Raw genomic sequence first — 13,547 nt, 5'->3', positions numbered from 1 at the left:
ATCCTAATAAAATCTAAGTCTAAAAAATATTGTTTACAGAATGATACTTCACCTATGAGGCTAAGACATTTGTGTCAAGTGCTAAATAAAGAAAAATAGGCAATAAAGAAAGGCACAGTCTTCCATATAACTTACAAAAAACTGGGTTTGCGGTTGACAACTATTTACTTTATTGCTTCTGGAGGAAATGACAGTTTCACACCAGAGTTTCACTTTTAAAATTACCAACTGATTTTTCATTCAAATGGTGGTGACGGTTTGCACGCATGCATGCACCCTTACACACAGCACAACACGTGTACCATGGAAATACCAAAACTGAATATTAATAATCAGGTTAAAGTCACTGCTGGTTTTCAAACTGTATTAGGCACACAAACGCTTACAACCACAAAAGAAAACAAAATATAATTCAGGAAATGGAATGGTTGGTTATATTAACGCTCTCTGACTTTTGTGTTTCATACTCCTCAGCATTGTTACTTTTCCTTCCTAACTAATCCTTTCTATTCATATCCCCTTTCTCTTCCTTTTCTTTATTCTACCCTACTCTCACTCCCCACACCCTTATACTCTGATGGCAGCAGAACAGTCAAATAACAACATTCTGATCTATCCCAATACACACTGAAAATCTAAACTTTTGGAAAAGAATTTTCATCACAAGGAAAGCCAATTAACTCACACCTTTTAGGATTATCTCCAATGTGAGCAGCCATCTTGTATATAAACATCTAAAAGACAAGGGTCACTAATTTGGCCTTAGAGAGTGACTTCACTTTATCCTTCAATTAACATTCCCTTGTCTAGTACTCCCAGTTTTCAAACATTTCATGAAATGGCGAACAAGTCTAGTGGCTAATCATACTCCCAAATAATAGATCTAAACATCACTCTTGGGGCACCTGGGTGGCTTAGTCAGTTAAGCACCCAACTTTGGCTCAGGTCACGATCTCCCAGTTTGAGAGTTCAAGCCCCACATCAGGCTCTGTGCTGGCAGCTCAGAGCCTGGGGCCTGCTCCAGATTCTGTCCCTCCCTCTCTCTCTTTGCCCCTCCCCCACTTGCACTGTCTCTCTCTTTCTCAAAAATAAACATTAAAAAAAATTTTTGTAATTTAAACACCATTCTTGAATTCACAAAATAATTATTCCTGAGTATATGAGAAGAGGGAACAGATTTTAATTTACTTTTATAATCTTGGCAAAGGGAAAGTCTTCTAAGTATAACATCAAGGCTAGAAACCATCCATAAAGGAAGACAGATCTGACTACATAACAAGAAAAGATGCCATAAACAAAAGTTAAAATACAAGTAACTAACTTGAAAATATCTACAATATATGGTGTATATATAGGGTCCCTACAAACCAATAAGATAGCTGAGTAGAAAAATGAATTAAAGCTACTAGTAAGCAAATTATAAAAAATGCAAATAATCAACAAATAATAAGAGATGTTCAACTTCACAAATAATAATCAAATAAATTGAAGCTGGATTATTTTTCTCTAAATGTTAAAAGACTGATAATGCCCAGATTTGTCAAGGATATGGGGGAACAGATGCTCACATACTATTCTGCTGTAAAAGTAAAAACTGGTATACTGGAGGATAAAAACTCATCTGGAAGACAATCAGCAATACTTGTCACAATTTTAAATGTGCATATCCATTGTCCCAGGAAGTCCATTTCTAAAAGAAATGATAAAAGAAATAACATTATTTTTATTTGGGGAGACCAAAAAAAAGTAATTAACTCTTCTTATTTTCTTCTTCAACAGTTACTAGTTGAACAAGTAATTCAGGTCAAATAAGGCAAAAACTTAGGCAAAAATCACATCAAAGTTAAAACAAATTTTAGCACAGATAGCTAATAATAACAAGTTTATGTGCTTTTACTTACAGCTACTGGACACAGATTTCTCTCTCTTGATGATTCTGTGAGGTATATAAGGCAAATAGAATATCTCTGTTTTATAGATAAGTAACTGGAATTAAGACAGACAAAGGCTTTCTATCAGTTTTGCCATTTAGTACCGGACACTTGGGATGAATTACATAACTTCTCTGCCTCTCAGTTTCCTCATGTTACCACCTGCCTCATAAAATTCCTGTGGGGATTAAGGTGGCACACCAAAAACCTCCACCACGGAACCTGGTCCTCCAAATCCCTTTCAGTTTTCCACTTGACCATGACTGCCCCTTCATAGTTTTCCTACAACTCTAAGGATCTATGCAAAGTAGCCATACCCCACAATTAGCAGTATGGCATTTCCCTTCTCATTCCTGACAAGTTTATATGCTTAGAGGCGGGCACTGTGCCAGGGACTTAGAACACAAACAGGAAAATGCCCTGATGAAGCTACCTGGGAGTCAAATTAGTATATAAAGAATTAAATACAAAAGAGTGCTAAGACAGAGCTTCTCACAAAACTAGAAGACAGGATAAATAAACGTTGAAAAAAAAAAATTTAAATTTAAAAACTAGAAGACAGGAACAACTAACACAGAGACCTTTCCAAAAGAAGCAACACCTGAATTGAGTCCTAAGATGATTAAATGAGATGTTTTTTTAAGTAACCTCTACCCCCAACGTGGGGCTTGAACTCACATCCCCAAGACCGAGAGTCACATGCTGTACCGACTGAGCCAGCCAGACTATACTTTTGATAGTCATATAAATCTGAGTTTGAAGGCACCGCTGTTAAGTTCCATAGAGCAGGCCTAGCTCACCACTCTATCTCAAGCACAGGGCCAGCACTTGAGATAATGTTGGATGAATGCAATGGGGCACCTGGCTGGCTCAGTCAGTAGAGCGTGTGTGCGGCTTTTGAGTTCAAGCCCCACACTGGGAGTGATTACTTAATAATAAAAGCTTTAAAACTATACATATCGGTTGAACACATGAGCAGTTATTTCTTTACATCTGGGCTCCCTCCAAAAGAGAGGTTCTTGATTATGTAAAATGAAACTCATGGTAGATGTGTTTTTAAAAAATTGAGTATTAACATAATCTTTAATTGAGATTAATTTTTTGCTATGACTTTACCTATTGCTTTTGACTTTAAGAAATTTTAAGTGGGTATTAAATTAACACTTATTGTGTATTAATTCTGAAATAAATTATTAAAGTTGACCTATAATTAACCCTTGAAATATGGTACTCTCTTGTCATATTATAATATTGTGGCTACAAAAAACAAAATAGTTTCACTCTTTCTACAATATTTCCTCTTCTTCAAATTTGTTTTCGCCAAACTAAGTATCTTTTAGAAATCATATATATCTCTACATATAATCAATGTTAATGATACAGCAAAGTCTAGCACAGGCCTCAAGATATTCTAAGATACCAGTGAGTAGAAAAGAAGTGTGATCTGAAAAATTTTTAAATAATCACAGGTTCTATCCAGGAAGAATTTTAAGAACCTGCATCAAATTCCTCTTTATTCCTTCATTCATTTATTCATTCAACAAATATTCACTGAGAGCCTGCTATGAACCACAAACTTTTCTCGGTGCTTGGAATAAACAAAACAGACAAAAGTCTCTGTTTCTGTGGAGGTTTCATTCTACTTTTCTATTCTTGGTCTTTCTGTCTTTAGAAAATAACGCAAAACACAGGAAATAAAGAACAGACAATATAAAGCACAGAAAGGGAAAAGAAATAGAGAACATATGATTATGGAAGTATCTGCCTCTCCTACTTGCCCTGGAATCTGCTCAGTCTACATAAGAGGCTGCTCCCAAGAAGTGAAAAAACCCAATTCTATTCTTGGTTGTGTTGAGGAAGATGTGTGAAATTCTGAAGCCATAATAAGTGTAATCACATGAGTCCGAGACTACTCTTTCAATGAAATACTGTACTACAGAAAGTTTTCAGGTGTACCTGATCCAAAAGTACTAACCAACACCAGCAAAATTAAACAGAAAATGGAAATTAATTAATTTAGATTTTTAAAAAATAAGTTCTCCTTCAAACATGCATAATTGGAATAACTGAAACATTTAAAACTCTTTATGCCTGATCTAATGATTTATTTCAACATTTTGACATTTTCACCACGGTTAATGTAGTCTGATTATGGTTTTTATTCATCCAGAAGTTAACTTTTTACAGCTGACTTCAGATCTAAAAAATCAAATTTACACTATTTCAATGAAGACTGAAATTAAGTTCAAATCGAAAACAGACCTACCAACCTAAATGTCCACTGACAGATGAACAAAGACCACATGGGGTTTATACACACACACACACACACACACACACACACATATATGTGTATTATATTACATATATAATATTATAATTAATATTATATTATATATGTAATATAATACACATATATATATTATTCAGCCATAAAAATAATGAGATCTTGCCATTTATGACAACATGGATGGGCCTAGGGGGTATTATGCTAAGTGAAATTAAGTCAGACAGAAAGACAAATACCACATGATTTCACTTATATGTGAAATCTAAAAAACAAACAAAAAGCACAAAAAGACCATAAATACTGAGAACTGGTGGTTGCCAAAGGGAAGGGGGTTGAAGAGATAGGCAAAATGTACAAAGGGAAGTGGGAGATATAGGCTTCTAGTTATGGAATGAATAAGTCACAGGGACAAAAAAGTACAGCATACAGAATACAGTCAATGGTATTGCAATAGCATTTTATGGTGACACATGACAGCTAAGCGTGTGGTGAGCACAGCATATAGAGTTGCCAATTCACTATTTTCTACACCTGAAAGGAACGTGTGTCAACTATACTTCAATTTAAAAAACAAATAATTGGGGGGCATCTGGGTGACTCTTGATTTCAGCTCAGGTCATGATCTTACGGTTTGTGGGATCAAGCCCCACACTGGGCTCTGCACTGACAGTGCAGAGGCTGCTCAGGATTCTCTCTCTGCCTCTCCCTTGCGCGCTCTCTCTCTCTCTCTCTCTCAAAATAAACAAATAAATAAATATTTTTTTTAATAAATAATTGTGGGGCACCTGGATGGCTCAATAGGTTGAGCGACCAACTCTTGATTTCAGCTCAGGTCATAATCCTGGGATCATGGGATCTAGCTCCATGTTGGGCTTTGTGCTGATCATGGAGCCTGCTCGATATTCTTTCTCTCCCCCTCCGCTTCTCTCCCCCCCACTCGTGCTCTCTCTCTCTCTCTCTCTCTCTCTCTCTCTCTCAAAGCTAAAAATAAAAGCATTTAAAAAATAAATAGGGGCACCTGGGTAGCTCAGTCAGTTAAGCATCCAACTCTTGATTTAGCTCAGGTCATGATCTCACAGGCTTGTGGGATCAAGCCCCATGTTGGGCTCTGCACTGACAGCATAGAGCCTGCTTGGAATTCTCTCTCTCCCTCTCTGTCTCTGCCCCTCTCGCACTCCTGCTCTCTCTCTGTCAAAAATAACTAACTACACATTAAATAAATAAATAAATAAATAAATAAATAAATAAATAAATATTTAAGAAAATAAAAAATAATTTAAAAAAAATAGACCTACCACATAATAAATACTGTATTTCTCTAGGCTATATTACTTATTGTCATTAAATGTTCAATAGATTAGAGGGGCGCCTGGCTGGCTCAGTCGGAAAGAGCGTGCAACTTTTTTTTTTATGTTTATTTTTCGGAGAGAAAGAGAGAGAGAGAGAACAAGCAGGGGAGAGGCAGAGAGAGAGGGAAACGCAGAATCTGAAAAAGGCTCCAGGCTCCGTGCTGTCAGCACAGAGCCCAACACAGGGCTAGAACTCACGAGATCGTGACCTGAGCCGAAGTCAGACACTCAACCAATCAAGCCACCCAGGAGCCCCAGCATGTGACTCTTGATCTCAGGGTTGTAGACTCAAGCCCCATGTTGCGTGTAAAGATTACTTAAATAAACTTTAACAAAAATGTTTGATAGATTAAAGTAGAAAGGGCTAGAAAAGATGTTTTCGTACCAGTAAATTTTCTATTCTAGTTAATTTCTCTTTTATTGGAAATAAAGCTTATTGTACTTCATCAATACTTATTAAAAATGTACCATGTGCCAGGCACTGTACAGCAGTTCCCTATCCTTGTGGCTCCTGTCCCTGCAAACTTATACGCTAGTATAAGATGCTGTCAGTAACAGGTTGCCTATCTATTAATATCCAAAACGTGTGCCAAGTAAACAGAGGCGTGGTCTTTTCACTAAACACACCAGGGTTTTGTTTTGTTTTTTACACTTTCGTGGATCTGACAAAAGCTATGAATATTTTCCACAGAAATATGCAAAAACACACTATAATAAAAATTTATCCCCGGTTCCTGGCACAGAGCTCCTAAAAACCTTGGAATTTCCTAAGTGACAGAAGTGTCTTCTGTTATTTACAATCAGTTCTTTGGATCACACCTAAGTTTATACTAATGAGGCAACGTAGGATGGAAACTGGTCACTAGAAAGGCCAAGAATGGGAACTCTCAGCCCCACTCGTAGTTCTACAGGGAGAAGAGGTGGACTGAAGATTAGATTATAAAGACTCTTGAATAAGCAAGGTTCGATGTTTGAAGAGCTTCTGGGTTGGTCAACATATCAAGTTGCTAGGAGGGTGGCATACCCAAAGACAGCACGGAAGCTCTGACCCCCCAACCCCCCATATCTTACCCTACAAACCTTCTCCTTCCCTTTAGCTGTTCCTGAGTTGTAGCCACATAATAAACCGGTAAATATAAGTAAAATGTTTCCCTAAGTTCTGTGAGCCACCATAGCAAATTATCAAACCTGAGGAGGAGGTCCTGAAAAGCCCTGACTTAGAGCCAGTCAGTCAGAAGTATAGGTGGACTAGGGCTTGTAACTGGCTTCTGAAGTGGGAGCCACTTTGTGGGACTGAGCCCCTTAACTTATGCAGTCTGCACTAAATCTGAATAGTGTCGGAAGTAAACTGAACTGTAGGACACCCAGTTAGTATCAAGAGAACTAGAGAACTGACTGATGGCAAAAAACACCCCACACACATACAAAACTTTGCATGTAATCTAAAATTCAGGGGTTTTCCCTGAAACCTACTAATGGTTCTCCATGAATCCGAAATCAAAAACTTCTGATCCACATACACTCAAGCTAACTCACATCCATCTCAACCTCAGTACCAAGTACCAAATACACACTGATACCTCCTAAAGCTCTCCTCAATCTCTCCACCCCACACCTCCCCTAAGTTCCATATCACGTAGCCAACAGTCTGCCGATACATCTCTGTCCAAATGCCCCAAAGATACCTCCAATCCATAATGTCCAAAACTAAGCTCGTATTTCTGTGGGACTTGCTTCTCTCCCTTTATTCCCCACCTCAATGCACAGCACCACCATTCACCCAAAATAGAAACCTGGGTACTGTTTTTCCTCCTCACTCTGACTCTCCACCTATTCATCCTATCTCTCAAATATTATTGTCCCCTTCCCTCTTTTTCTTTTGCCAATGCCCAGAGTCAAGGCATCATTTATTTACTTCTTTAATAAACCCTTAAATAGGACTTGCTCTGTGCCAAGCAATAATTTAAGCACTTTAAAAATATTTACTCATTTAATCCTCATAACAACCCTATGACTTTTTTAACTTCAACTCCAGAATTAAAAAAATTGAGAATGCCAACAAGATATTCTCTAGTAAAAGTTTTGAAATTTAAGATGCTCTTAAACGTAAGCAAAAAAAGACTTCTTGCATTTTCTACCTTAAGGTGTAACTAACAATTCTACAACACTATTAGAGAGAAGCATCACCTAGTAGGCAGCCCAAATGCAATTTTAACATACATAAGCCAAGACAAAATACCCAACTTTGCCAAGTACTCAAAAAAAAAAAAAAAAAAAAAAAAAATCTTGCATTTTTAGAGTCCTTTACCTGTACCAAGAAGTTTCCAACTTGGTTCATTATATAAATCCACTAGTAGAGTTAGAGATGAAAAAAATTTTTGCAATAAATACTCCTAAACCCATACAGAAGTAAGCTTTCACTGACCTCTAGCTTTAGAAGGTCAAAGTACAAAAGCCACCATGTATTTACTTTGAAGTATAATCAAAACCTTCAAGTTACTTTTTTCCACTGCTGATGAGCTCAACCAACAAACAAGTTATATTTGCCTATCAAAAATGCAAAAAGAAAACAAATTATGTCACTCTGTTCACTTATCTTTGAAAGGTACAGGATTTTATGCAAAGTAAGTATGGCAGTGCTCTGTAGAGTAGTTGCCACAATGTATCTTGGCTTCACTTCTCTACTTTGAAAGTAACCAAGAAATATAAATATTTCTGATTAATATTTTTAAGTCAACCACCAAATCCACAAGAAGAAACTGATTATCAACAAACTTCACAAAACCTGTCCAAATATAAGAATCTTTTACCCTGAAAAACACTAATATACAAATTATATATCTGACTAATATACACAATGATTTAACTGATAGCACAGCAGAGACAAGCTGTGGAATAAAGTATTTAAAACTATATTGAGGTCTTACACTTTGAAAGCAAAAAGTTGTTAGAATGCTTTCCCTGAGATCAGGAAAAAGATGCAACCACTCCCATCACTTCTATTCAACACTTGTGAAGGTTCCAGCAAAAGCATTTAGGCAATAAAAAGAGAGAGACAGAGAGATAAAAGGTAACTAGATTGGACAGGATGAAGTAAAACTATCTCTATTTACAGATGAAATGATCTTATATAGAAAAAAATCCTAAGGAATCCACGAAAAAAACTATTAAAACTACTACATGAGTTCAGCAAGGTTGCAGAATACAGATCAATATACAAAAGTTTCTACACTTTTGCAATGAACAATCCAAAATTGAAATTAAGAAAACAATTCCATTTACAATACCATCAAAAAGAACAAAATACTTAGAAGTAAACCTAATAAAAGTGTAAAACCTATACTCTGAAAACTATAAAACATCGTTTAAAGAAATTAAAGACGTAAACAAATGAAAAGATAGTCCATGTTCATGGATCAGAAGACATTCTATTGTCAAGAGGGCAATACTCCCCCAAATGATCCACAGATTCAACATCATCACTATCAAATCCCAGCTGGCTTCTTTGTTGATTCTAAAATTCATGTGGAAAGTCAAGGGACCCAGAACACACAAAACAATCTTGAAAAATAACAAAGTTGAAGAACTCATACTTCCTGATTTCAAAACTTACCACAAGGGGGGGAGGGGGGGAAGGGCAGGCAGGGACTTACCACAAAACTACAGTAAAAAAGACAGTGTGTTACTGGCACTAAGATAGATAGGTAGATAGGTAGATAGGTAGGTAGGTAGGTAGATAGATAGATAGATAGATAGATAGATAGATAGAGGAAAAGTACAGAGAATTAAAAAAAAAAATCCTCACACTTTATGGTCACTTGATTCTTAACTAGAGAGCCAAGATAATTCAATGGGAAAAGAAATGTCTGCAAATGGTGCAGGAACAACTATCCACATGCAAAAGAATAAACATGAACCCCTACTTCACACCCTATACAAAATATTAACTCAGGACGCCTGGGTGGCTCAGTTAGTTGAGCATCTGACTCTTGATTTCAGCTCAGGTCATAATCTCGGGGTCATAGGATGGAGCCCCACATCCAGCTCCGTGCTGAGCATGGAACCTGCTTAAGATTCTCTCTTTCTCTCCCTCTATACCCCTCTCTCCCTCCTGCTCACTCTCTCTCTAAAATAAAAAATAAAATTTAAAAATTAACTCAAAATGGATCAAGGTTAAAGGTGAGAGGTAAAACTTTTAGAAGAAGACAGGCATAAATCTTCATGACCTTGGATTAGGCAATGGTTTCTTAGATACAACACCAAAAGCTCTGAGGAAGTGATGACTGAGGCTTGAGTAATAAAAAGGCAGACATGTGAGGAAGGATGTGAACAAGGAGATGAAATAGCAAGAACAAGAGCAGAGACAGAACCAGCCTAATACACTCAAAAGACAGAGAGCTAAGAGAGGTAGGTAGGGGCCTTATAGGTCACCTACTACTACATATGGCAAAAACTACACTATAATAGGGTGACAGCACTAGTCCAGGGGGAGCATTCATATACTAAAACTCAATGCAAAAGGTATCCCCTAAAATGGGGCATGAAGCAACTCAGATGTATTTAGACATGACAGCTCTTCAAACAGGCTATACTCTAGGTCTCATGTGTGTTTAATTCAACCTTATGCATGTGTTCAATAAATTATACCAGCCAACAAATTACATATGCTGATTTCTTAAAAATGGCATCTCAGGTTTCATTCACATTTTGAGCATGTTATTAAATTCTAATAGCAACCAAATTGTTGACATGACTTCTTTTCTATTCTTTTTATCTTTAATTTTGTTTCAATTCCTTTAACAGACATTATGTTCACATGGTTAAAAATTCAAGAGTAAAAAAGTCTGCTTCTGATCCTGCCTCTCAGACACATATTTCCCATCTTCAGAGGTAGCAAATGTTATCAGTTCCTTGTGTATCCTTTCACACTTCAAATAAAAGTGTGTATATTCTTTTCTCTCTTTCTCTGCATAAAGTGAAACTTTACATACTGTCCTACACCCTTGTTTTTTAACTAAATTATCTTGACAACTGTTTTATATCAGGGCATAAAGTTTTCTCTTTTTTAATGCTTACGGAGTATTGGATTTTGTAGATATAGTATTTTACCCCTTTACTGATAACTTCAGTTAGAAAATATTTAAGAAAAAAAAATGTAGCCCCCAGGGTAAGAGTTGTAAACGTCTATGGAAGGGCTTCAGAAGATATGCAAATTCTCTTAAATGTTGTATACATGCCCATATGTATTTCTGTGGGCAGAAAATTTGCATACCACTCACCACATTATCAAAAGGAACTGTGACCCAAAGTTAAAAACTACTGTATTACAATATAACTTGTGCCTAGGTGTTCAATAAATCTACACTGAACAGAATTTTAGTCTGGGGTTTTGCTAACTGTTGTACTAGAGACAGAAAGACTAAATTAAATACCAATGCAATCCAAAATTCTTATCTATGTTATAGAACCTTTCCCTTCAGCAAAGAGCAAAACTGACCCATCTGACCCCTACTTCTTTTCTTAGAAGAGCTTTGTTTTTCATCTGCATGCGAACAAAAGTACTAAGATAGAAAAGAACCAAAACTTAAAGTCCTTGAATGATCAAAAGTTGACTATATAAACCATTGTTCACTGTAACTGACAACATCAGAGGCATCTTTGATACCCTTAAACTATGCAATGTTCCAGAGTCCTTCCTAATAAAATTAGATCATTGGTAGTCACATAGTAGTATACCTCCACATGCTAGGTGCCACAAAAAAAGCTTTACACATATTACCCTGTTTAATCCTCAAGCTAATCACTTAAGACAGCTATATTTTGCCCCTTTTTACAGTTAAGAAAAACACAAGCTTAAAAAAGTTAAAGTTAAGCTATTTACTTAAACCAAATAAAATCCACCACCACAAAACTACCAAATGGCAGAGCAAGACTAAATTATCGCCTTACTCTTAACCTTCAAGACTCCAAATGTCATCAACTTTCCACAATACTATAGTGCCTTAAGTCCAATATTAATTATAATCATTTTAGGGAGGCAGTATAATGTAGTGGTCAGAAAAACCGAGGTTCCTACTCTAGTTCAACCACTTATTAGTTGTATGACAAACTGTTTAAACTCTAAAAGCCTCCTTCACCATCCGTAAAACTAGATTGCTGAGAGGTTTAAGTGAGAAAGGTATATAAAACAAACAGCTCACACACTGATATTTGGTGCAAGGTGGCTATTATTTTATCCCTTTTTTATGAGAAAAAAACACTAAGGGCTGCAAGGTTTCCCAATGTGGCATAAAAATTTTCCCTCCAGGATGCTGGTGTTGTGATAAGGTAAAAAATAGTTGAAAAAATTACGTCTGATTATGAAGTAGATTCTGGCTTAATAGATCATCATAAATTGTCCTTTAAATATTTCAAACACATATCTGTATCTATTTCCATACCAGCATGAACGTCTGTTTTAATACCTGCATAATCATTTCACGCTCAATTGATATGCTTTATGCACAATTATACAGAGGTGTGTTTTTATAAGATTATTTTTAACATCAGGTGATAGGCGATGACAGCTGTCAGATATATTGTATCTGTCTTTACCTCCAGTGTTGTTAGGGTTTGGGTCCCCCCCCCCCCCGGTAAACCGTGTTATCCCTTTGGCTTCTACCAATTCATTTAAACAAAATAAAGCATCCTCCCTAAGCCTTCGGTCTCAAACGGCTCTGTGATGAGCGTTTCGTGGCGCTATTAATGACGAAAGTTCAAGGCCTAACACAACTTACAAAAAAGGAAAGTTTGTTACATTTTTCTCCGCCTTGAACAAGGGCTTGAAATCAATGCTTTAAGCAGGACGCAAAGAGAGGTTTCGGGCAACGCCAAACAGGAAAACAACTTTATCGCCAAGCCCCCCAAATCACCTTCTTTACTCTCTTCCTTCCTCCCTTCCCCCAAGAGTAAAAAAAAGTGAAACTGCGGCGCAGCACCAAAGGCATGAGCGCAGCCTGCTGCCGAGAGCAGAAACCCCGCGGTCCCAGGAAAGCTGTGCGACCAGTGCCAGATTTTTGGCCCCTTCCGTGCCTTCGCTCCCCTTCGGAGCCCCGCACCGCCGTCCTCCCCCACCCTGCATTCCAAAAGTGCCCGGTCCACACCCAGCCTGCAAACTCTCCCAAGCCCCCGAGCCACACAGCCTCCCCCAGGGACTCACCATCGCAGCCCACGGACTACGGCGCGGGCAGGCAGGCCGGTGGGCTGGGGAATCCGTTACCGGGACTCGGGATCCATTCGCGCCAACAACTTCTCCCGCGAAGTGGAAGGTGGTGGGGGCCGCGGCGCCCGGTGATGACGTCAGAAGGCGCGCAGCTTCACTTTGGCCCAGGCGGGAGGCGGGAGGTGCGACGTCGGCCCAGGTGACGCCCCGCAGGCCGGCGGGCCGCTGCCATCGCGAGGAGGTACGGGACCGGGGTCCGCGCGCAGGTTTGCGCCTTGGGCTTTTGGTGGGAGCCCTCAAATGGAGCTTCCGAGGTTGATGTACTAAGGCGGGCAAACCGGGATTCTCCCAATTACACGTCTCTAGGGTGCACTGCCTTACACCAGCTTTCAGGTGTTTCAATTACCACCAGCGATGAAGATAAACATTTCAGATGTCGTTTTGCACATTACATTTTAATATCAATTCTGAAACAAGAATTTCACCGGAGAGTAGTTATCCCGATTTTTTTTTTAATGTTTGACCCACCGAATTGGAGTTTCTGCCTGCTAAGTGGAAACCCACAGTTTGAAAACCGGGCTAAAAGACCATTTTAAATGTTTATTTTTGATAGAGAAAGCACGAACAGGGGAGAGGCAGAATGAGACAGAATCCCAAGCAGGCTCCACCCTGTCAGTGCAGAGCCCAACACTGACTCAAACTCACTAACCGTGAGATAATGACCTGAGCAGAAATCAAGAGTCTGACGCTTAACCCACTGATCCACCCAGGCCCCC

General features: G+C 38.2%; 1 protein-coding gene across 3 annotated transcripts in view; it reads right to left on the bottom strand.

Annotated features, from left to right (window-relative positions):
• RFC1 (replication factor C subunit 1) overlaps positions 1-12,892 on the bottom strand; it is an 86,505-nt gene extending 73,613 nt beyond the window's left edge. For 2 of the 3 annotated variants that reach the window (XR_003968466.1, XM_030314028.1), the window contains exon 1: positions 12,769-12,889. Coding sequence is in view for 2 of the 3 variants with exons in the window: in XM_030314028.1 (XP_030169888.1) it covers positions 12,769-12,771 (3 nt within the window). In the remaining variant the exon portion in view is untranslated. Of the gene's footprint in view, positions 1-12,768 lie in introns of all 3 variants that reach the window. The other variant, XM_030314029.2, reaches the window with a different exon arrangement.
• Positions 12,893-13,547: the final 655 nt, after the last annotated feature.

This window comes from Lynx canadensis, chromosome B1, assembly GCF_007474595.2.
Source record: "Lynx canadensis isolate LIC74 chromosome B1, mLynCan4.pri.v2, whole genome shotgun sequence".
NCBI classification, from domain to species: Eukaryota; Metazoa; Chordata; class Mammalia; order Carnivora; family Felidae; genus Lynx; species Lynx canadensis.
Note: the sequence above shows the minus strand (reverse complement) of the source record. Positions and strands in the feature narration are given on the sequence as shown.